Here is a 21,641-nt window from a genome sequence, read left to right on the forward strand (position 1 = left end):
TTTTACACATGGATAAAACGATGTGATGCTGAAATATTCCAGTATTATTTTTTAATGCATTGCTACAAGCATGTTACAATGAGAAATTCTCTGGTTGTGTGAGCATTTATAAATTTTTATTTTGTTTTTTGATCAAATAAAAACTAGTTTCATAAAGAACTGCATTATTGTTTTTCACTTTATTTCAGTTTAAATTTAGTTTATAATTTCATGTAACAATTTGCAAATCAAAATACAGACCTTAAAGTCGCTGTATAGAAAGCTTCACTCAGGCTCAGTAAGACATTATCAGTGTGACGCTCACGTCTAACTGGAAAAATGTTCAAATTATTTCAGTTCAATTTTTTGCGGCAAATCACAACAAAAGTCGCCTCAGACAGGTGACGTTTGTTGTGAGGCTAATTACATCAGACAGTAATACAGAGGAACCCAAACAATCACAAGGATGCCCATGAGCAAGCACTTAACTTGGCAACAGGGGGAAGGAAAAACTCCCTCTTTACATGAAGAAACCTCTGGCAGAACTAGGCTCTGGAAAGGGTAGCCATCTGCCGTGACTGGTTGGGGTGAGGGCAGGGGGATAACATGTGGAAGAGAGCCAGAGATAAGCAATAAGGCAGAGTGGTGTGTAAACACACAGTGAGGGAAAAAGGGTGAGAGAAGGTTAAAGACTCAGTGCATCATGGCAAGCCCCCAGCAGCCGAAGTCTATTGCAGCATGACCGAGGGAGGATTTAGAGAAAGAAGCAAATGTGTTGAAACCTGTGAAGCCTAAACCATGAAATCATTGCAAGAAAATTCAAACTTTTTGAAACTGGTTTGTTTATTCAAATGTTTATTAAACCTTCTGATAAGTAAATAGGAAAACATAACATTTGCTACATCTGGCTTTTGTGTGTAGTTAATTGCTTAAAAATGTATTGTAAAAAGTAAAATCACACTGATGATGTAGAAGTCTCAAAACCTCAGAGCTACAGGGCTAAAGGACGACAGAGAGTCACGGTTTATTTTTCCAGGTTCTCCCAAGTTTCTCTTCCACACGGTCGAGGAAAGCACTGTACGCTTCTCTTCTTTGTTTGTGTCTCTGTGAATGAAGAGAAGAAGCAATAATAAAGATGGAACTTTACACCCTCTAAACTGTTGCAAGAAATAAAATCTTTCATACATTTGATCAACTTTGACACAGCGTTTTTGTGAATGTAACACAAGAAATAAAAATAGTTTAATCAAGAGAAAGATTCAACATGAAATTATAAATTCCCCCAACATGTTAAAAATTAAAAATTACGTATTTTTATCAAATCATTATTTTAATGCATCTATGTGTTTTAATGTTATTGTTAGTCAAGCCACCATTTGTCTAGATCAGGTGTCTCAAACTCACGGCCCAGGGGCCACTTGCAGCCCACCTCACCCCTACTTGCAGCCCGTACATTGATATGAAGAAATATAATATGATTTGGCCCTTGAAGTTACTTTTCTTGTTGAGGAGGATTTGTTTGTTTTTGAGTTCAATGTTAAAATAAGTTCTTTAAAAAGCAAAAAATAATTTAATATGAAGGCAATATGAGCAGAGAGCACAAACATGTTGAGGGATTGGCTGTCTTAGTTCAGTGAGAGAAGTATTTAGAAAGAAAACAAGTTTTACTAGAAGTCAAAAACTACTGTGTACACTTATGTCTGCATTTTTATTTTGTTAAATAAGAACAAAATTAAACCAGATGTGGTCCCATGTGTCTGGCCAGCAAGAGAGGACCAATTTGTTTGTTTGGTAGTTCAATGAAAGGCTTCAGTTAGTTAAAAGTGAGGGAAAAATTGCATTCACGTTTGCAGTTTTGGCTTGTTATACAATATTTGAAATAAAAAGAAACAAAACACTACATTTTAGTAAATATTTGTGGGTGTTTTCTTGTTTGTTTGTGCTGCTTGAACACTAAAGTGACCTTCACATGAGATGACAGTGCCCACAGATCATTTAAGTTTGAGACCCCTGATCGAGTTTAAACTTCTCCTGCAGAGGGCTGTAATCTAAAGAAAAATTGTATTTTCATACTTTGTTGCACTCACATGGCCTTTAAGCCTTCCCACAGAACATAATCTGTGTAACGATTACATGATTTGGGTTTGTTTTTAGATATCAGCCCCCTGAGACTTAATAAAATTAACTACTTTACAGAACTAAAATCAAGAAACTCTACTGACAGTGTAGGAAGCTGATTTTGGAGGCCAGGGCAGTGGAGGGAGAAACAGTTGGGCATCCCATTTTGGTTCTGCAGGTTTATAGGTATCCATCCGTGTCTTGGTGTCTCGTAAACTAAAATCTGTCTCAGACCTGATCTTCACTAGAAGAGAAATAATATTAATCAAGAGAAAAGAGGCTTTTGATGTTGTCACAAATCAATTTGTTTCACTAAATGTTGCTGCCTAAATAGAAAAGCAAGATAACGCTGCAAATCAAGCTCATAGAAAAAAACTCACAAGTGTCCAAATGCTTTAATTTTAACTTCAAGTTGCCAGGATCTCTCTCATGTGCAGTTATCATGTCTGGAAGCTCCTCATCAAGCTGAAATCAGTGATTTAAAGCAAGTCCAGTGATCATGTTAATGTTTTGTCTGCATCTTCCTCCTGTGTTTAAACCAGATATTGTGCTCTAAAACACACTGTATTGTCTGCAGTTTGCATGTGTCTGTGTTTCAAAAAGGTACTAAATCCATGGACTGTTTGGGGACACTTACTGGTCTGAAGTCATGAGGTTTGTGGTTCTTGTACGTCCCAGAATGATACTTTCCAATCTTGACAAACATCAGTTCAGTCTCCAGAGCATCAGGAGGCCTGTGTGAAGTGATGAACTTTGGAGGTTCTTTTCTCTTTGGACACGAGGACAGAGAATTTGGTAGAAACGTCTGATATCTCCTCTTCATTTCTTTGGGCTGAGGTGCAACTATCTTTATATTTTTCTTTCTTTCCCTTATTTCTGAAGTAGACAGACTGCTGTACAGTTTCACTGAGAAATCTGGTGGCCCGATGCTCTGCACATCACACTTCCTGTCAGTGTTTCTAAGCCTAAAATATTTGTTTCTTGCAAAGGAGAGATCTTGACACGCAGCAAATTGTGTTTGTCTTTCAAAAGAAACTGAGGACAATGGCTGTAACAACTTGGTTGGAATCATTTTTATTTGCTGATGTCCAAATAATAATGGAGGTGCTTACCCTGAATTTCAGGAAGATTTCTCATTGCAGACCTAAAATATGAATCCTCTGAGTTTGAATGTAATGTCCTTGTGCCGGTTGTGCAGATGTCCAGAACCCAGTTTTAGCCTAAGAAGAAGGAAACAGAAAGGCTAACTGCAGACACATAAAACAAGCTGCTTGGTAACCAGTGGCCTTAGCCTTCTTAACAAAAAGAACTGGGCTGAGCTCAGCAGGACATTCAACAAAACAGAAAACAGGAACTTGGCAACGCTGCAAACAATGTGGCCTCTGGATTACAGAGACCATGGCACCCTGCAGTCCATTTTATTTGTTTTCTATAATGCAGTAAACCTTCAGTTTTACATTGTCAAATACAGTATTTTAAAGTCAAATTCAACTTTGTCAATTTTGTAAAATGTAGAGGACATAAAGGTGCATGAAAACCAAGAGTACTTGATTGCAGATTATTATTATTTATTATTACTTTAAGCTCACTTCAACTAACCAGGAATTAAAAATCACATTATTTTACAATTTGAAACTGTTACTATATAAAGAGTTTAAAGCACAGATATTCTTATATTTCTCAAAAAGTCCTACCACAAATAATGGTGTGTGATATCTGAGTGACCGCTAGATGGCAGCAGATATTGTCATCCTGCAGCCGAGAAGCAGAGAACAGCTGAAGTTCACAGGTATGACATGCTTTCTCATTCTTCTATTAGGAGCAAACTCTTCATCCCTATCTTTCATTTCCTGTCCTGAAGTACTAAAGTTCATCCTCAGAGAAACTCAGAGATGTGAACACAAACCAATGTGGTATAAACCGTTCAGATGGCTTAGAGCACATACAAAGTTAGAGGAAAGCCAGGATGTGACAAACAGTGATGCATCTTCCAGATTCAAGGTGCAGTCAGTCTGTTAGAGAATACTGCTTGAAAGTTTACAGCTGCTACACAGCAGATTTTTATTGACTGAACCACACAGTGGAAAGGAAGCCCACTCTTTTTCCTTCATGCCAGACGTTTAGTTTATTAGAACCATAACACCAGACTTCCCAAAGTGACCACATCTCAGTACATAAAAATAATATTAGATTAAATTATTGCTTTCATTTTTGTTGTTTTTTCTTTATTCAAAAGGTTTTGAATATAATTCTTATCAAAATGTCTGTTTCATTATTATTATTATTATTATTATTATTATTATTATTTTGATGTTTTTGTTGTTATTACGTTTCATGTTTAATCTTTCAATATTTATTTGACCAAGAAGTGAAAATAAGTGTAATTGAGGATCTTTTCTGAAGGAAAATGAAACGTGAGACTGGATGTGAAAAAGAAAAAAAACATTCTATTAAACTCAAACTATACTTTAAAAAATAAACTTCTTGAAACAGTATTGTATATCTATAGATTTCACTAAGATAAAATAAAAATGTTTTAAAAAATAGTTAGATTTGGAGGGTAATCATCAGGGAAAGATTTAATGTGTTAGAAGAAGCAAACCAAGATGACAAAGTTAAAAGGACTATGATTATCAGCGAACTAATAAAAACTGAACTGAAAAAAGCAATTCCAGATCCATCCAAAAACATCTAAAACTAAAGCAAATGGTTTTTTGTTTTTTAAATTTTATTTTTTAAAAATAAATGGAAAATTTCATACTACTGTGTAATAATAGTGGTAAGAGATACCAAAAACAAAAATCTACTTTTGTGGCTCTAAAATATTTGAAAACTTACTCCAACATATATGTTTATAAATTTAGGCAAGGCAAGATGATCCAGATGACCTGAGGGATCTGGAAGGTTCATACTGGGTCAGGAGGTCACTGATGTATTTTGGTCCTAAACCATTCAGAGCTTTATAGACCAGCATCAGAACTTTAAAGTCTATCCTCTGACGGACAGGCAGCCAGTGTAAGGACCTCAGAGCTGGACTGATGTGGTCCACTTTTTTGGTCTTAGTGAGGACTCGAGCAGCAGAGTTCTGAATGAGCTGTAGTTGTCTGACTGATTTTTTAGGTAGACCTGTAAAGATGCTGTTACAGTAATCAAGTCTACTAAAGATGAATGCATGGACTAGTTTTTCCAGGTCCTGTTGAGACATCAGATCTTTTATCCTTGATATATTCTTGAGGCGATAGTAAGCTGATTTTGTTATTGTCTTAATGTGTTTTTCTAAGTTTTGTCACGGCCTGGGGGTTCAGCTGGTCGCTGATCAGCTCTCTCTCTCTCTCTCTCTCTCTCTCTCTCTCTCTCTCTCTCTCTCTCTCTCTCTCTCTCTCTCTCTCTCTCTCTCTCTCTCTCTCTCTCTCTCTCTCTCTCTCTCTCTCATTATGGGTTCACGCCCTTGGTCCACGCCCTCGGAGGAAGAAACACCTGTGCCTCATCAGTGTGGTATTTAAGACAGGAAGCAACGGCTGTTCTTCGCTGGATCGTTGTGAGAATCGCGTCAGTGAAAGTCGAGCGTCCCAGCAAGTATTTTCCCCTGCAGTGTGTGTTTGGCATCTAACAAGCGTTTCTTTGTGTACAGATTCCCTGGACTGTTTCCCTGGTGTGCGAGTGGATTCGTGTTTGGATTGTGTGGAGAGAGACGAGCATGTTCCCCTGGATTTTCCCCGGAGCCCTGCCCCCCTCACCTTTTGTACATAGCACTGTTGTTTAGCTGGAGAAAATTGTGGCACAACCAGTCATTAATTTCCTCAATGCATTTACCAAGAGCCTGTACAGGGTCTCGGTCTCCTGGTGACATTGTGATATATATCTGTGTGTCATCTGCTGTGATAGTTTATTTTGTTCTTCTTTATAATCTGTGCCAGTGGGAGCATGTAAATGTTAAACAGAAGGGGTCCCAAGATGGAACCTTGGGGAACTCCACATGTGATACTTGTCTGCTCAGATGTGAAGTTACCTATTGATACAAAGTATTTCCTGTTTTCTAAGTATGTTTTGAACCAGTTTAGTACAGTTCCTGAAAGACCTGCCCAGTTCTCCAGTCGTTTCAGTAATATGTTGTGGTCAACTGTATCAAATGCTGCACTGAGATCCAGTAAAACTAAGACTGACATTTTTCCACTGTCTGTGTTCAGACATGTCATTAAACACTTTGGTCAGAGCGGTTTCCATGCTGTGGTTCTGTCTAAAACCTGACTGGAAGGCATCATAGCAGTTATTCTGTTTTAAGAAGCAATTGAACTGTTGAGAAACTGCTTTTTCAATGATCTTACTTAAAAATGGGAGATTTGAGATCGGCCTGTAGTCAAGATTGTTCTTTTTCAGTATAGGTTTAATTACAGCAGTTTTTAGTGGTTCTGGAAACACACCTGACATTAAAGAAAAGTTGATCTGTAACAGGTTTGACTCCAAAGTCTTTGAGACCTTTTTGAAAAAACTTGTTGGCAGGACATCTAAACAGCAAGAGGAGGAGTTTAGTTGACCTAAGATGTCCTCCAGGTCTTTGCCGTTAATAGGGTGAAACTGTTTGATGGTGTTTAAACAGTTTAAACAGTTTTTCGGTGGACACAGTACATATCCTGGATCTGCTGTTGATGTACCAATTGCTTGTCTAATCTTTTGGATTTTGTCTGTGAAGAATTTGGCAAAGTCATTGCAGGCCATGGTCGAATGAAGTTCAGCTGCAACTGACACAGGAGGGTTTGTTAGCCTGTCAACTGTAGAAAATAAGACCCGAGCATTATGGCTGTTTTTAGTGATGATGTCAGAGAAGTAGGACCTTCTTGCATTCCTCAGTTGTAAATTATAATTGTGAAGTTTCTCTTTATAGATGTCATAGTGAACCTGGAGGTTTGTTTTTCTCCATCTGCGCTCAGCTTTCCTACACTCTCTTTTTTCATTTTTCACTAGTGTGGAGTTTCTCCATGGAGACTTTTTCCTTCCAGAGATAACCTTCACCTTAATGGGAGCAATAGTGTCCATGAGATTTAACATTTTAGCATTGAAGCTATTGACGAGCTCATTGACTGAACCTCAGGACAGGTCAGGTGTTAATGGGAAGACCTGGTTAAAGATCTCACTACTGTATTCAGTTATACACCGTTTTGTGATCACTGCTGTTGATATATTTGTGTGGGCTGAAATTTTACTTTCAAAGAAAACACAGTAATGATCACACAGGCCCACATCAGACACAGTAACCTTTGAAATGCTCTGGCCCTTGGAGATCAGTAGGTCAAGAGTGTGTCCTCTATTATGTGTGGCCTCTGTTATATGCTGAGTCAGCCCAAAGTTGCCCAGAGTGTTACTCAGGTCTTTAGTCCCTTTGTCCTGAGGGATGTCCACATGGATATTAAAATCCCCCAAAATAATTATTTTTTAAACCCAAAACCTGAAAGATTTTTTTTCCCCATATTTCAAAATTAACTCATCATAACAATAAAATACCCATTTTATTTTATTTTCACAATAACAAAAAAGAAAAAATAACATCTGTTGTGTTTTAGAAGAGGCTGACAGTAAGTGGAAGCGATCCCGTCGTGTAAACACTGATCTGTATGCAGCACCACAGTTGTTGCAGCAGTCACTTTGTTTGTAGCTTGGACAGCTGACATCAGACAGCAAAGGCAACAGGAAACCCGAGCTGAGACCAAACAGCGCCTGTGAAGGAAACTGACCTCACTGAGCCTGTAAAATCAGGAGCTGCCACCTTCAAAGGCTCCGGTCGACCTGCAGGCCCTCAGTCCTGTTTCTGAACAGCCCGACCACTGAACCGAGTAACATTTCACCTGTCAGGTAATCAGGAGTTCCAAAGAAACACTTACAGGATCCGGTGGTCAGACATGACACCCTTTATCTCCAAGTCACTCAGACAATATGGCTTCGTTGTTTTAACACCAAGAGAAGATGTAGCACAGATAAATTCAGAGAGAGAAGCCTGCAGATGACAGATGTGTAATTGCTTTTAAGGAAAATACTGATGTAACATGGAGTTTCTCATGTTCCCATCCCAACGTCTGACTGACCTTCAGGGCCTCCATCTGTTTTTATGCTTGTTCGAGCACTGCAGCTGAAGCAGGAGTTTAAGGTTACATTGCTGCTTGTCCCATATGATCAGTCTCTCTTCCCTCCTTTTCTTGTTTGTGTTTATCTTTGTTCACATAGAATAATAGGGTGAGGAGTGTGTTAATGTGGAGGCAAATCAGTGAATAAAAAATGTCAAATTAAATACAATCAGTCAGAAAATTAGAAAAGGTTTGAATTTATGAATGATAATGTGGAGGTCGAAAGGAGCAAAATCCTGTATTTATGGCCATGTAATGTTTGTTTATCAGTTTAAAAGGTGGGCTCACACACAAAAAAATCTATAAATATCTTGTTTTATAGATATTATTGATTGTTTATGTATGTTTAGCATTTTAGGCTCCTATATCAACTGGTCTTAACTTACAGCATGTTTGTCCATGATGGGATTTAGGATTCTGATTAGCTGGATCAGAGACTACACATATAGTTTGCATTGTTTTTTGGGTGGTGTTGATTGCTCCGCCTTGGTCGGGGAATGCGACGGGAGGCTGGATGTCGGGAGCTGAAGCAGGAATAGCTTGTGTCATCGTGACGCAGCTGCTCCAAGGTCGCATCTGTTCCTCACAAAGCAGCTCCCTTTGTAGCATGAGCAATTACAGCAAATCTATTGTTATACAAGGCTTTGCAAATATTTATGAACCTCGTGGACAATCTGTGTATTGAATCTGCAGTGTGTTCTTTTTTCTTTAATGTGATCTTTTTTTGTTTTGTCTATAATATCTGACTCTTTGATTTCAGTTTTCTGCTTTTGTTTGTAAAATGTGTTTTTACAGGCACCACACAAAAAGTTACTATCATGTACACTGTTGTTTGAGAAGCTAACACTGTTAAACAGGAAATTTAAACTTTTTACCCAAATGTTTTGTTAATTATAGCTCTGTTTGGCTGTGACTGATTATTTTTTTTACTGATTCTTAGATTAAGATTCAAATGCGCATTTCGCGAAGGTGAATGTAAGCCTTTGACTTACACATCTTTTTTTCCCAGCATATTAATGCATTGTACCAACAGGGTGATTAATAGAACTCATATGCTCGGGCCTAAGTCAGCAGCCTCGCTCTCACCCTGGCTGTAAATCAGAGCACAGACTTACAAACTTACCTCTTTCTTTTTACTCTGTCTTATTTCACTAACTCCTGATGTTGTGCTGTTTATGACTAACTATATTTGTCTCATATTTGTTCATATGTTTTTCCCATCAGTGGTGAATGTTACAGTAATTATTTAGTTTACCTGCATAGTGTATATCACAGTTCTCAAAGGGACACTGCAGTGCAGCCATTTTTGCATTATTACTGATTGTAATGAGAGAAAATTGGACACAATTAGCTTGTATGATTAGGTTAAGCTATTAGGCAATTATGCCAATTTTCCTTTCAGTTTTTTCTTGCCTGGATGTAATTTGGCAGTTACACAATACAACATATCATGCAAGTATATATGTATGCTTGACACTGATACAGGTTTTCCCTACCTGATTGAGCTGAGGCAAATTTGCTTCAAAATCTGTAAAAAGAAAAAAAAGAGCCAAAGATCATAACTTTCATTGTAATTAAAAGCCAAAAAGCCAAAGTGAGAAAAACCCACTATCATTATAACAGTCACGAACAACCTCGGCTTCTGTATTGAGGTTTAATCGCTGGTTGTGTAAGACCAGGAAGGAAAGTAAGTGGGTTTTTACCTAATGGCTTTTCCAGGCTTTTACCAGGTTGATGGTCCAGGAGATTTATGAGGGAGGTCTTAAGTCCTCCAAACAGACGAGCGTCTCAACAAGACAGTCGGGCAGCTTCATGTTGCTCAGGGGGAAGAGAGGAGGAGGTGCGGTCCACAACCTGCTTAGCTGTTAGGTATCCACTGCTTCTGGTTGGCTCTGCAAGTTTACTTATAATTAATCACAGACCTTTGTCTTCCTGCTCTTAGTGAGACTTTACAGTTTATTTAATCTGGAAATAACCTTCCTGCTGATACTTGAATGTTAAAAATGTGAGACCATAGCAGTCCTGCAGATGTATAATAACTTAGTTTAACAGCTTAAACTGCTTTTAGAAAGGAAAGTAGGAACTGAAACAAACAGTTTTGTTTGATTAATAATTTGTCTAACTCTTCAAGCTGATATATCAATCATTTGGTGGGACTAATTTGTAAGATTGTAATCTTAACCTTTCTAAATTAGGGTGGATCAAGAACACATTTCTAGATGTCCTTCAACAGTTTTATAGAAGAAGGAATTGCAGCATCACTTCGTTTCTTGATGCTCTTAAATGTTAAAAAAACAAAACAACAACAACACAAATCCCCCTACATTTTCTTTTTCTTATATTATGTCTTCTTTGTATATTTTGTTTTGAGAGCCATCCATTTTTTTAACAACTAGAATTGAGCTATCACTTCCTCTTTTTCATATTTTCCCCTGAACAGATCAGTTTCAGGTCTTTTAACAGAGCAAACATCTTCTCAGCTCCTGCCGGCAAAACAATATCTGAGGCACACAGCTGCAGTAAAAGCATGAGAATGGAAACAAGCAGCTTGGAAAAAAGATGTTAATGTGATATCTGGTTTATACAAAATCCCACTATTTGGCGAGGATCAGTTCCCTGAAAAATTGAGCACAGAGGCCATCTGTTTTAGCAGTTTGGAGTTGTGACTAATGAAATACCACTGACTGGCCAGTAATAAACCTCTCGTGATTAGTCCTTTGGTCCTTTTCTTCCCATTTAGAAAGACAAGAAAAAAATGTGGTGAAGGCAGTTTTACAAGCTTGAGCTGACTGAGATTACTGATTGTTAACATGCATTTCCCTTCAAATAAAAATATGAAAGAAGCAAAAACAAGTTGAATTTCATTTGCTGTCTTTGTTAATTTTCCATCGTAAATTGTTGCAGAAAAAAAAGCAAAAGTTTCTGAACCACAAAACATCCTGGGGAAGGATTCCATCCCTGAATAACAGCAGTTAGACTGATGAAGGTTTACCTTTAACGCTTACCCAAGGAAATATATATATTGTTGGATTTTCCTAACATTTGTTAGTTAAAATAAGTTAATATCTAGTTAGTTAGTTGAAATAATTCAGACTTATGATGTTTTAAATTTAAAGGTAGGTAAAATTAGTATAAAAATTACTATTAGCTGAAATTCTCAGTGGTTAGTATAACTTGTTATACTTTGATAGCTTTTCTCTTGGAATTCATTAAGCTCAATGAGAAAACTGTATTGTTAGATTTTATTTGAACCGCCTTATTGTCTACAACCTTTCTTATTTCAGAATCACTTAGAAACATTGATGGGTTTTGCTCCTCTGCATTTATCCACTTGAGGGTGCCCAGGGTTTTTCCAGAACCTGGTGAACAGTGCCCTCCTGTTTTGTGCCTTGGTCATGGAATGATGTTCAAACCAGAGATAAATATTTTTGTGTTGTTTGTCTTCTTTACAGTATTCACTGCTGTTCCCGAGCTGCACGTCATCAGCTCAATTATCGGAAATAATCAATTGTTTCGGATTTGAAGAAGAAAAAAAAACACGCACATGCTGTGGCTTACATTTTATGCTCATGTTTAATTTCTCAATATTTCCTGATGTTAGATGATACCTCTTGAGGGGAAATCATTAGAAGATTATATGACAATGCATCAGTTTTGGGTTGCAGCACGATTACGATTAATTTGGATCTTTCAGCATCTGAAACAACTCTTTTTCCACTCGTGCGGATATGTGCAGAGGTTTGGGTCGTCAGTAGGTTTGCTCCTCCTAACACACTGTAGCAGTGCAGCGTGCAGCAGTTTGAGGTCAGCCGCTGCAGTCCAGCATCTCCGGTCAGCTTCTTCTTCTTCCCTCAGCCTGAAGCACCTCCGGATTTCCTGCTGGTCCGTTCGTTTTTGGCCTGAAAGCCGATAGAGAGAGAGAGAGGGGTGGGGGGGGAGAGAGAGGTCTTTTGGCACAACAACGGGGCCAATCGCGCTGAGCGCTCGCGCTGTTTGGTGGCAGAGTCGCGTGCTGGACACTGAGGGACGATGAGACCTGAAACTCTTCCCAAACTTCTTCTCTGTGTTGCATTTTCACTGCCCAACGCAGTGCACGTTCAAACAGGTAAGCTCACAGCTCTAAGGTAATCAGAGACACCGTCTTTGAGTATTTAAAGTATTTAAGTGTCATTTTGTCATTTCATATTGCCACATACAAATAACTTTTAAGACTATTCTCGGTTTAGGGGGATGCAGGAGGTTTTCAGGAGGGTTAATATAAAGACAGCTAGCTTTATTGTTGCTGCATGACTTCTTTAGCAGTGTCAAAAATAAGCTGACGCCTTTCCATCTATCATGAAGGTATCTAAGGCCACATAACCTCCAAATATCCCACATGACGTATTTTGCTCTCAGGTTTCCCCTCAAATAGGCAAACAGGATGTGGATTCTCTAAGTTCCTGTTCAGCTGACGAGGACTGTAGTGACCAGGTGTTGATTAGAAAGGATGCTTGCTTTGAAAGCTGCTGTCCTGGCTTTCGGCAGCTTGTCTGCCTGTCACTGCTGTGCAGGCTCTTTGAGGATATTACCTTTCACTTTGACCTCTCAGGTCAGGAAACTTTACGGTGCCAAAAACAAGCTAGCTCTTCATGGTTACAGCCCCCTCCCCAAGCTTTGTCTGTCTGGTCTATTTTGCCTCCCAGTAAAGATATGAAAGAAGCCAGAACACCAGTACATGCTGAATTTCAACTTGCTGTCTCTGTTTGTGTCTCACAACAGCAGTCTCTAAAAGTGCTTTAGATTGTAAGGTGATATGAATAATTACACAAATTGATTGAATTAAAATCCAGTGTGGTGAAGTCAAAATTACAAAAAAAATAATTGTCCAAAAACCTATAGACACAACTATATATATTTAAAAGGAAATGTCTTTATTATCTTTTGAAATGTTTTGCTTGGGAAAGAGCTAAATATTTACCATTGCCATTAGGTGTTTGCAGTAACATTCAAGTCTAATGGCAGCTGACATGTACCCCAGTGATTTTTGAACAGGCCTATAGAAGTACCCATCTTTGAAAGTAAAGAGGGGCCAGTCATCAGCTTAAAGTATGACCTATGAAGTATGAATTGGTTTTGGAGATTCTGCATTCACAGATGTTTACTGCAGCTGTCCTTGTGTGTGTTGAGGTCAGCAATCCACCAGTGCACCTTGGGAAAATATCTCTCCAAAACTGGACACTATGTCATTTAAACTAGCTACATTTGCAAAGTGGACTTTGCACATACATAATTGTAACCATGCATAACAGTTTATGATGAACTCTGTTTTGTGGGCATCTGGTCTAAACTTCACGAGACAGCAAAGCACTGGCTTCTCATCCTACATTGGCTCAAGATGTCCATAGAGTTTAGTGAGTGTGTTATCACCTTTCAGATTCACTTTGAAATGTTTCTGTTGAACACAGGCCAGCTGGAGAGTTGATGTCCACAATACAACATTTGGCCAGCAGAAAGCTTTCCGTATACAGTATTTGAATATTGCTACTGACAGTCTTGGTGAGAATCCAGTCCTTATGTTGTCTCTCTGGCTGTGCCTTCAGTGCTTCCTCCAGAGTGTGCGCCAGGAGGCCACTCGGTCCTCCAGAACCCCTACCGTAGCACCACCTTCAGCTCCAGCTGGCTGCAGCAGTCATCCCTGCAGGACTTCATCTGTGACCACTCCCTCACACCGGGCTGGTACCAGTTTCAGATTTTTGACAAGCCAGCGAGTATGCCCACCCAGTGTGTGGAGGTAAATGATGTTTTTGTAAAAGATTTTTCAAAGAGAGTGAGATCTGTTTACAAGTGTTGTGTTTTTTATAAATGAGCTTCCAAGGATGTTGATGCTGTGAGGAACTATTCTATTCTTTTTATCTGACTATAAATTATATTTCCTTCATGGAATATATTTCCTTCCTTCCCATGGAACTCCATTAATTTGATTTTGTTATTCAAACCATTTAGCTGACTCCTTACATTGTTCGAGTTACACATAGTCCAGTAGTGTCAACATACTATAAGATATGTTAAATGTACATTAGAGGAGGCCTATATGCTCATTTCAAAATCCATATTTTTATTCTTTCATTCTAATAAAGTAGCTTTGTGTGAGTCAAAGTTCAAAATAATCTTTGTTTATGCTTCACTGGGCTTTGGTGCATGCATGTTTATTACCTGCCTCGAAATATCCACTTTTAGTGACATCATAGAGATCCAAGTCAGGAAAACTATATAAAAATAAGCATTTCGAGCAGTTTGAAGGGTGAGCTTCAGGCTCCCAGGGATTACTTGCATGTACACTGGCCTAATTATTTGACATATCGTCATTATGAGCAACAGTCATTGTTTAGAAATTTATAGATATCATGTAAGGTCAATCATAAAAACTGCATATAACTCAAGTGCACAATCTTTTTTCACATTGTATAGAACTGAGGTAAATCAGCTTTATTAAAAGACTGCAGCTAAAACTCCAAAATCATTAGCTGCATTTGAAAATTTCCAATAAAAACTTCAAATATACCAATGAGAAGCTGTAAAAACACTCCAACTGTCCCCATATCCATCTACTGCAAGTAATTAACTGAACTTAGTTTAGGTTTGCTGAATCGTAACCTTTCTATTTCTCTATCAGCTTGTATAATTTGTTAAAACATTGATTTTTCTAACTTTGAGGCTTGAATTCAAGATGAGTCATTTTTTTAACCAATGTAGGAATTTTCCACCAATTTTTAGAACAATTTCACAGGTATACTGCACAAATTCAGTCACTCATTGTGACCTCTATTAAAGGTCATAAAAAATAAAATAGAATTGCTTCCATTTCTTTGTTTTATATTCATGTGATAAACTTAAATGTATATGTATATAAATTATATGCTTGTTTAATTACAAATATAACCTGATAAGATGTGAAAGCCCTTGAGACCCTATCCATGTCCTCATGAGGGGAAACTCTGAGGTAGCCTGCCTGTCATGCGAGTTGTGTGTTTGTGTGTATACACATATTTATGAAGGAGAATGAAAGGAGAGTTGGAATATGTCTCATGTGTTGTGGTTGGCCTGCTGTGAGCCTGCAGGATCCATCTAAAGTGTCACCCTCTCAGCCTCCTGCTTTCCCGGGGCATCGCTGCTCTCCCTGGGTGATGGATAACTACAGGAGTGGACGGAGGAAGGAAGAGACGATTGCTGTGAACATGTGTTACATAACAAGGCAATGTCTTTTTGATGATGTTAGCAAATAAAGAGTTAGATGTGTCAAAGCCAAGAACCTTTTAAGGAGAACCAGGGTATAATCTGTAATGTTATCAGATATCTTCTTTTGGACATTTTCTAAATTATTCAGTTGCAAAGTTATTTAAACCATTTCACTCATTGATTGATTTTAATTTTGGTGTCTGTGGATGTTTCAAACTCAGGTTTTCAGGGCATGTGTGGCAGTACTGTGCTTACTTTCTGGCATTTGTTGTTTTTAGTAGAAAATTTCTATTTCTTTTTATTCCAAAATAGCTTTTACTGGTTTTCCTCCATTCTGGAGGATTAGTTTTGTGAAAGAATGACCATAATACATCCATACATACTGATTCCCCCTGCCCCCTCTGTTTCCAAACATCTAGGTAAACCACTGTGGGACTCAGGCCCCGGTATGGCTGTCTCTGGGTGAGGGTGAGTCCCTGCCAGGGCCACTGGAGGTCAGGCAGTTGACAGCCTGCGCTGCATGGCAGTTTTTCTCGAGCAGCAGCAAAGAGTGCTGCATGTTTCGCATCCCAGTCACTGTCCGAAACTGTGGAGACTTCTATGTTTACCTGCTCCAGCCCACACAGGGTTGCATGGGTTACTGTGCACAGGGTAAGTAACAGTAATTACTGTATGACTGTAATGTAAAGCATGATTCTTATGCCGATACACTGCTCAAAAAAATCAAGGAAAGACTGAATCATAGCAGCATAACAGTAATTCAGTTTAGTATTAGTGGCCGTATGATGCTTAAAGAACAGGGAACGGATGCTGGATGCTGCATAGCTGGAGGCTTTTTGTGTGAAGTTTGTTCTCCTTGTGCCTTCGTGGCTTCTCTTTCTCTTTCCACAGTCCACAGACATAATTTCTCAGTCTAAATTTGCTGTAGCTGTGAACGTGATGGGCCAGGGTGTACTGTCTCCCACCCAGTGTCAGACAGTGTCAGCTGGCATAGGCATCACTGTCCTTTGATTTCTACATTACGTGCTAATTTATAATGAAAAATGAAAAGGGGAAGAAATGAAATGCGGAAACATAATCGTTTTGAAGTCATGCTATTTTATAATTATCTGTTATAAATCTCCTGTCTCCCTAACAGAGATGTCAGACACTTTGCCCACATCATCGCTGCTCTGCGGTCCTGGTGAGGTGAACGTCGGTGGATCTTGTAAAAGTGAGGACCCCGCTGTTGTGTTTTTATGGCTCTCGCTTGTCTCCTCATGTTAGATTAAATACCAAAACACTTTGGAGGTCAGGGAGGTCATATGGTCAGGAACACACCTCTCCTCTTAATGACCTGAGCCTGTGTCCTGCTGTCCTCTGGTCCCGGTCTCCAGTAGTGACTCAGACTGTGAATTATGCCAAGCCAGGCTTCAGGAAGTAGAGGTGGAAATTAGGGAGAGAAATAATTACAGACTACTGAAAATGTTCATTAGTGTGCTTCAAAAACCAGTATAAAGCTCAGATTTCTGATAATTAAGAGAATTTAGAATTGCTAAATTAATTCATCTTCCTGTTTAATTATTTGCTGTTGTGGGATGTCTGCAATTGTTCTTGCCTTGAAGAACTCGCACCCAACAGGCATCCCGTGTAAATAATGGAGCACATAGAATACCAGTGCATACTTTTGTCTTTGTCTATTTAGCCTTGATTTCTTTAAATCAACCATCTTCTAATTGGCTGCCCTTCATAACAGCAGATTTAAAGAGTAAGTGGGTGTGTCTTCTATATCTGAGATGACACGTGGCGTATGTTCAAAAATATTTAAAATTAGAGAATGATGATAAAAATGTGGATAGAAGTACCTCCACATTTTTCAGAGGACCTTAAAAGTGCCCATTAAGCTTCAATAACCTGCCTCATCTTTCTGCTCCTCCCCCAACAGCTAATCAGCCCCCGACTCTGTCAGTGCCAGTGATCGTCTCAGAGGTGACAGGTAACACCATCTACCTGAAGTGCAGCTTTGAGAGCAGGTCTAACAGCTCCCTGGGTTATGTGGTGGCCTGGTCCCGCCTCTCACCTGAGGGCCGGAAGGAGGAGCTCAAACAAGAGACCACAATCCAGACCTTCGCCTTTATCGAGCTCGACGGCTTCAACCTGCGATTAGGAGACAAGGTGTGCATGTGGGTGAACTAGTCCTTTAAAGAGCGTAGTGGGACTGCTGTTTAGCCACTCTGTGTTAGAGGGAGTTTTTTAAAACCAAATCTCAAAATGATTCAAAAATCTAACAAAGTATGCCTTCAGAAACTGTTCAGCAGGTTTTTGCTGGGTGGGCTTCTCTTACTTTTTGAGAATTTATGCAACCTTCCACTCGTCAGTCTTCTGCAAATAAGATCTGCTATATAAACAAAGACGAGGTTCCTGGATTTCTAAGGCAGCAGGGACTGAAGGAATTACCAATGCCTGTCAACATGTCGTTTTATTTTACTGTGAGCTGCTCATGTGTTTAACTGGGCCAAAAGCCTTCAACACAGTCTGGAGTTTTTCTCTGCTTTTATTTCCCATCTCTACTCTCCTTTGTTCAATTCATTTTTTCTTTATTACCATAACATTTGCTTAGTGTGGTGCTGTCAAGGCCTGTTGTATGAAGACTATGACATAATACCCTTAAAATAAGGAAAGACTGCCTGGAAATTGCAATATAGCACACTATATTAAATACTTCATCTTTAAAAATAAACAAAAATGGAAGTAATATATGTGCATCTCCCTCCCTCTGGCTCAGATTTACTGCTCCAGCTCCAGTTTCTTCTTGGACTCGCCCAGTGTCCGGGGTATTTCGGTGGAAAGTCAGGAGTTCTTTGCTGGGATCAGGGTAAATAATATTTATCTGACATTTATATTTGTGATCTCTCTTTCTAGTAATTTTTTTGTTGGTCATTAGTCTGCAGACATGTACAGGTTTAGACATAAGTTACAGTGTTTTGAGCTTTCTGTCCTGTGAGGTTGTCTGACTCCAGCGTCAAGGAAGGTGTTAGGTGAGCAGACTCAGCAGACATTTTGGGTTCCCATAGATGAGCGATTTATTTACAGTGAAACTTAACAAAACTCCCCCAAATTAACTTAAGTAACAAAAGTCAAACACAGCAACACAACTCAGCTCTCCTCCCTTCTCTGAATCAAGCAGAGACTGACTATATATAAGGCTGTCAAGTTCTTTTCAATTAGTCTAGCCAATACCACTAGCTTGAGCTGAGGAATCTAAAACTCAACACAAATGACTGAGAATTAAATAAAGCTCCCCACTCTTCTGATTAACACATTTACACAACTAAATGGCCCGATATAAGAAGAAATATTCAGCAAATCCTTTTGTAGGGGAAGCATTCCTATGATAAAAGAAACCCCTCCTCTTTGTTTAACCTGCTGATGTCAGACATGACATCATCAGTACTTTAAAAATCAGAAAATGCTGGGCAGGCCTTTCCCCACACCTGACCTACATGAAGACTGAAAACAAAAAAAACAATGTAATTATGCACAAATGACTTAATTCTGCAACATAATAAAATACAATGCAACATGTAACTGAGTGTTTGCTTTAATTTCTGAATGTTTGGTTTGCTGGCAATGTAATGCTTACGCAAACAAACCCGGGATAGTCAGTGAGCAATGTTACTTTGACAATACCAAATCATAGCAAATAAATATATATAGTGAATAATGTGCATAATGTGCAAAAAGTCAATACTTCTGGGACAAGTGGAGAGTATTACAACTGCTCATCCACTTTGTCACATGTCCATGTAAATAAAAATTAAGAGACGTGTACACAGACATAAAACATTAAAAAAGACAAGATTATGCTTTCATTTAGATTTTGGTTGTTATTTTGACTCAGATCACTTAAATATCAGCTTATCGTAACTGTCTTCTTCTAGATGAGTTGTGGATAAACACTCGGTATAAAAGACCAGACCACCCTCTCTTTCTAAAATCATGTTTTGTGCAGTTAAGACCAGAGGCGAGCAGTGTATCTGAGGATGGCAGATTGTATGAGATGGTGGTCGAGAGCACGGTTCCTCTTCCATGTCCAGAAGGGTCTCCAGCTTCTGCAGAGCAGTGCACTCTGTCCCTGCAGCTCAGCACAACAAGTGAAGGTGACCTGGTTGATCTGTAAAAATGACAGTGTGTACTGTTGCTTTCTAATAGCACAGGCTGTACTGTAGGCAGTTTACAGGGAACATTAATGCAGATTTTATGCTTAAAATGCATTTTTAAACAGCAGGTTATTAACTTGCAGTAATCTCTTAAATGATCCAATATGTGGATTTGATTATCAAATATAGCATATGATGCCATGTTAATTCAATGCTGTGCAGTGAGCCTAACATCAGGGTCAAATAAAAAAATATGATATATATAGTAATTTGATTACTTTTTTGCAATACTTAAAAGGTATTGTACCTGTATGATGTTGTATAACATTTAAATATAAATATTTTTTATAAAAATATCAAATTACCCACTGAAAAATATTATAGATATACAGATATACAGATATACAAATGCATTTCAGGTTGATGTCACATAAAACTTTTTTACAGCTGTGATCTAGTAAAGCGTTTGTTCTTGTGTTCAGAGATGCTAAATATGTTGTGCCTGTTGTTTGGGATCAGTGAAGGGCTGCTCCCTCCCTCAATCTATGTGCATAAGAATAATTAAGTCAGTGTTTGGAGAAACTTTAATTGTGGTTTAAGGCATATTTAATCAAATTTACTATGCTTCATTTATTTTAGCCCATAGGAAAGTCTCCACCACTTTTTTTTGTATAAATCTGTAGAAATAAATGAAAGGAGAAGGGGCTGATTACATGTTAATAAATCTTTGTAAATGTCTCTAACGGCAGGACCATTTAAATGCTGTGTTATTGCTATTTAGCTATAAAGAAATGTCTGTGCAGTACTTTTTTGGTGTTCTTTAATCCTTCAAATGAAGTGAAAATAACTCCTTGTATTGCAGAAGATGGTTTGCTGGGTGCAGATCTGTCCCTGTCTTCCTGTGTCGTGGATCTGTCTCAGGGTGCCTGTCGCGAGGGCATTTGTAGCCGGGCTGTGATCCACTTCAGTCCTGTAACAGACTTTGTTAAAGATGGCAACAGGACAACTGAGATCACTGTTAAACCCATCATCACACAAAACTTTCTTTGGAATGGATACTCACCAAAACCTGTCCAGGTGAACACGTCAAACTATTAAACTCACACTCCCTCACCTCATCATGTATAATTTCTTTTAAGAAAGAATGAAATTGATTTCTATATTTTAGATAACGGTTAAGGATGTTCCCTCAGCCTACTGCTACTCCTTCACTGATCCTCACATAATCACATTTGATGGCAGGTACTTTAATTCAGTTAATAAGGAAGCTTACTCTGTATTAAGTTTTAAATTGTCCATAATAAAAGATGAGCTTTCTTTCCTGTTTTTGCACCATACAGATACTATGACAACTCCCAAATAGGCACCTTTGTCCTGTATAAGAGCAGCTTTTGGCCTTTCGAGGTTCACGTCCGTCAGTGGGAGTGCGGCAGCGTTGTGCATGCCGCCTCGTGTGTGTGTGGATTCGTGGCGAGGGATGCGGGAAATGTTATTGCTTTTGACATGTGCAATGGGGAAATGGGTGAAACCAAGCCTCAACTGACTGTGAAGAACAGAGACTTGAGTAAGAGCGGCATTCGGATCACAGAGTCCTACCAAGGACGCAAAGTCACTGTGAGTGAAAATGAGTACACAAGCTAAATAATTTCACAATTTAAGCTACCTGGTAAACTTCTTGCCTTTCTTGGTTTTAAAGTTATATTTTCTTTTGTCAATATTTGACTTTTTGCAGATGACCTTTTCTTCTGGAGCATTTGTTCGTGCTGATGTATCTGACTGGGGAATGAGTCTGACACTGAGAGCCCCCATTTCCGACTGGAGGCACACTGAGGGTCTGTGTGGGACCTATGATGGGCAATCAGAAAATGACTTCCACTTAGCAGGGGGCGCCAAACTGGAGGATCTACATGCTTTTATCTCCGAATGGAGGTCAGGCATTCATGTTCTAATTGCTGTAAGCAATAACAGCTTATAAGCTACGTAGTGCTCTAGCTATGCAGGAAGAAGAAATCCTCAATCTATATATACAGCTCCATATATCAAATGCTTTTCTAGAAGTTTTTTTTTTCTTAAA

General features: G+C 38.8%; 2 protein-coding genes across 2 annotated transcripts in view; one reads left to right on the top strand and one right to left on the bottom strand.

The window, feature by feature from the left end:
* Positions 1–884: 884 nt before the first annotated feature.
* c11h7orf78 (chromosome 11 C7orf78 homolog) lies at positions 885–3,383 on the bottom strand. Its single transcript, XM_026185358.1, has 4 exons — positions 2,735–3,383; positions 2,478–2,562; positions 2,202–2,341; positions 885–1,083 (listed from the first exon to the last, which is right to left on the bottom strand). Exons 1-4 carry the CDS (start codon positions 3,167–3,169, stop codon positions 997–999), a joined length of 747 nt encoding a protein of 248 aa, XP_026041143.1. The 5' UTR covers positions 3,170–3,383; the 3' UTR covers positions 885–996.
* Positions 3,384–12,007: 8,624 nt separating this feature from the next.
* Positions 12,008–21,641, top strand: part of vwde (von Willebrand factor D and EGF domains) — a 28,510-nt gene continuing 18,876 nt past the window's right edge. Inside the window, exons 1-11 of the mRNA XM_026185511.1 lie at positions 12,008–12,318; positions 13,793–13,983; positions 15,848–16,079; positions 16,567–16,641; positions 17,353–17,582; positions 18,193–18,282; positions 19,420–19,567; positions 20,430–20,644; positions 20,736–20,809; positions 20,908–21,181; positions 21,300–21,496. Coding sequence (XP_026041296.1) covers positions 12,243–12,318; positions 13,793–13,983; positions 15,848–16,079; positions 16,567–16,641; positions 17,353–17,582; positions 18,193–18,282; positions 19,420–19,567; positions 20,430–20,644; positions 20,736–20,809; positions 20,908–21,181; positions 21,300–21,496 — 1,802 coding nt within the window. The 5' untranslated portion in view covers positions 12,008–12,242. The remainder of the gene's footprint in view (positions 12,319–13,792; positions 13,984–15,847; positions 16,080–16,566; positions 16,642–17,352; positions 17,583–18,192; positions 18,283–19,419; positions 19,568–20,429; positions 20,645–20,735; positions 20,810–20,907; positions 21,182–21,299; positions 21,497–21,641) is intronic.

The sequence above is a fragment of the Astatotilapia calliptera genome, chromosome 11, assembly GCF_900246225.1.
Source record: "Astatotilapia calliptera chromosome 11, fAstCal1.2, whole genome shotgun sequence".
NCBI lineage: Eukaryota > Metazoa > Chordata > Actinopteri > Cichliformes > Cichlidae > Astatotilapia > Astatotilapia calliptera.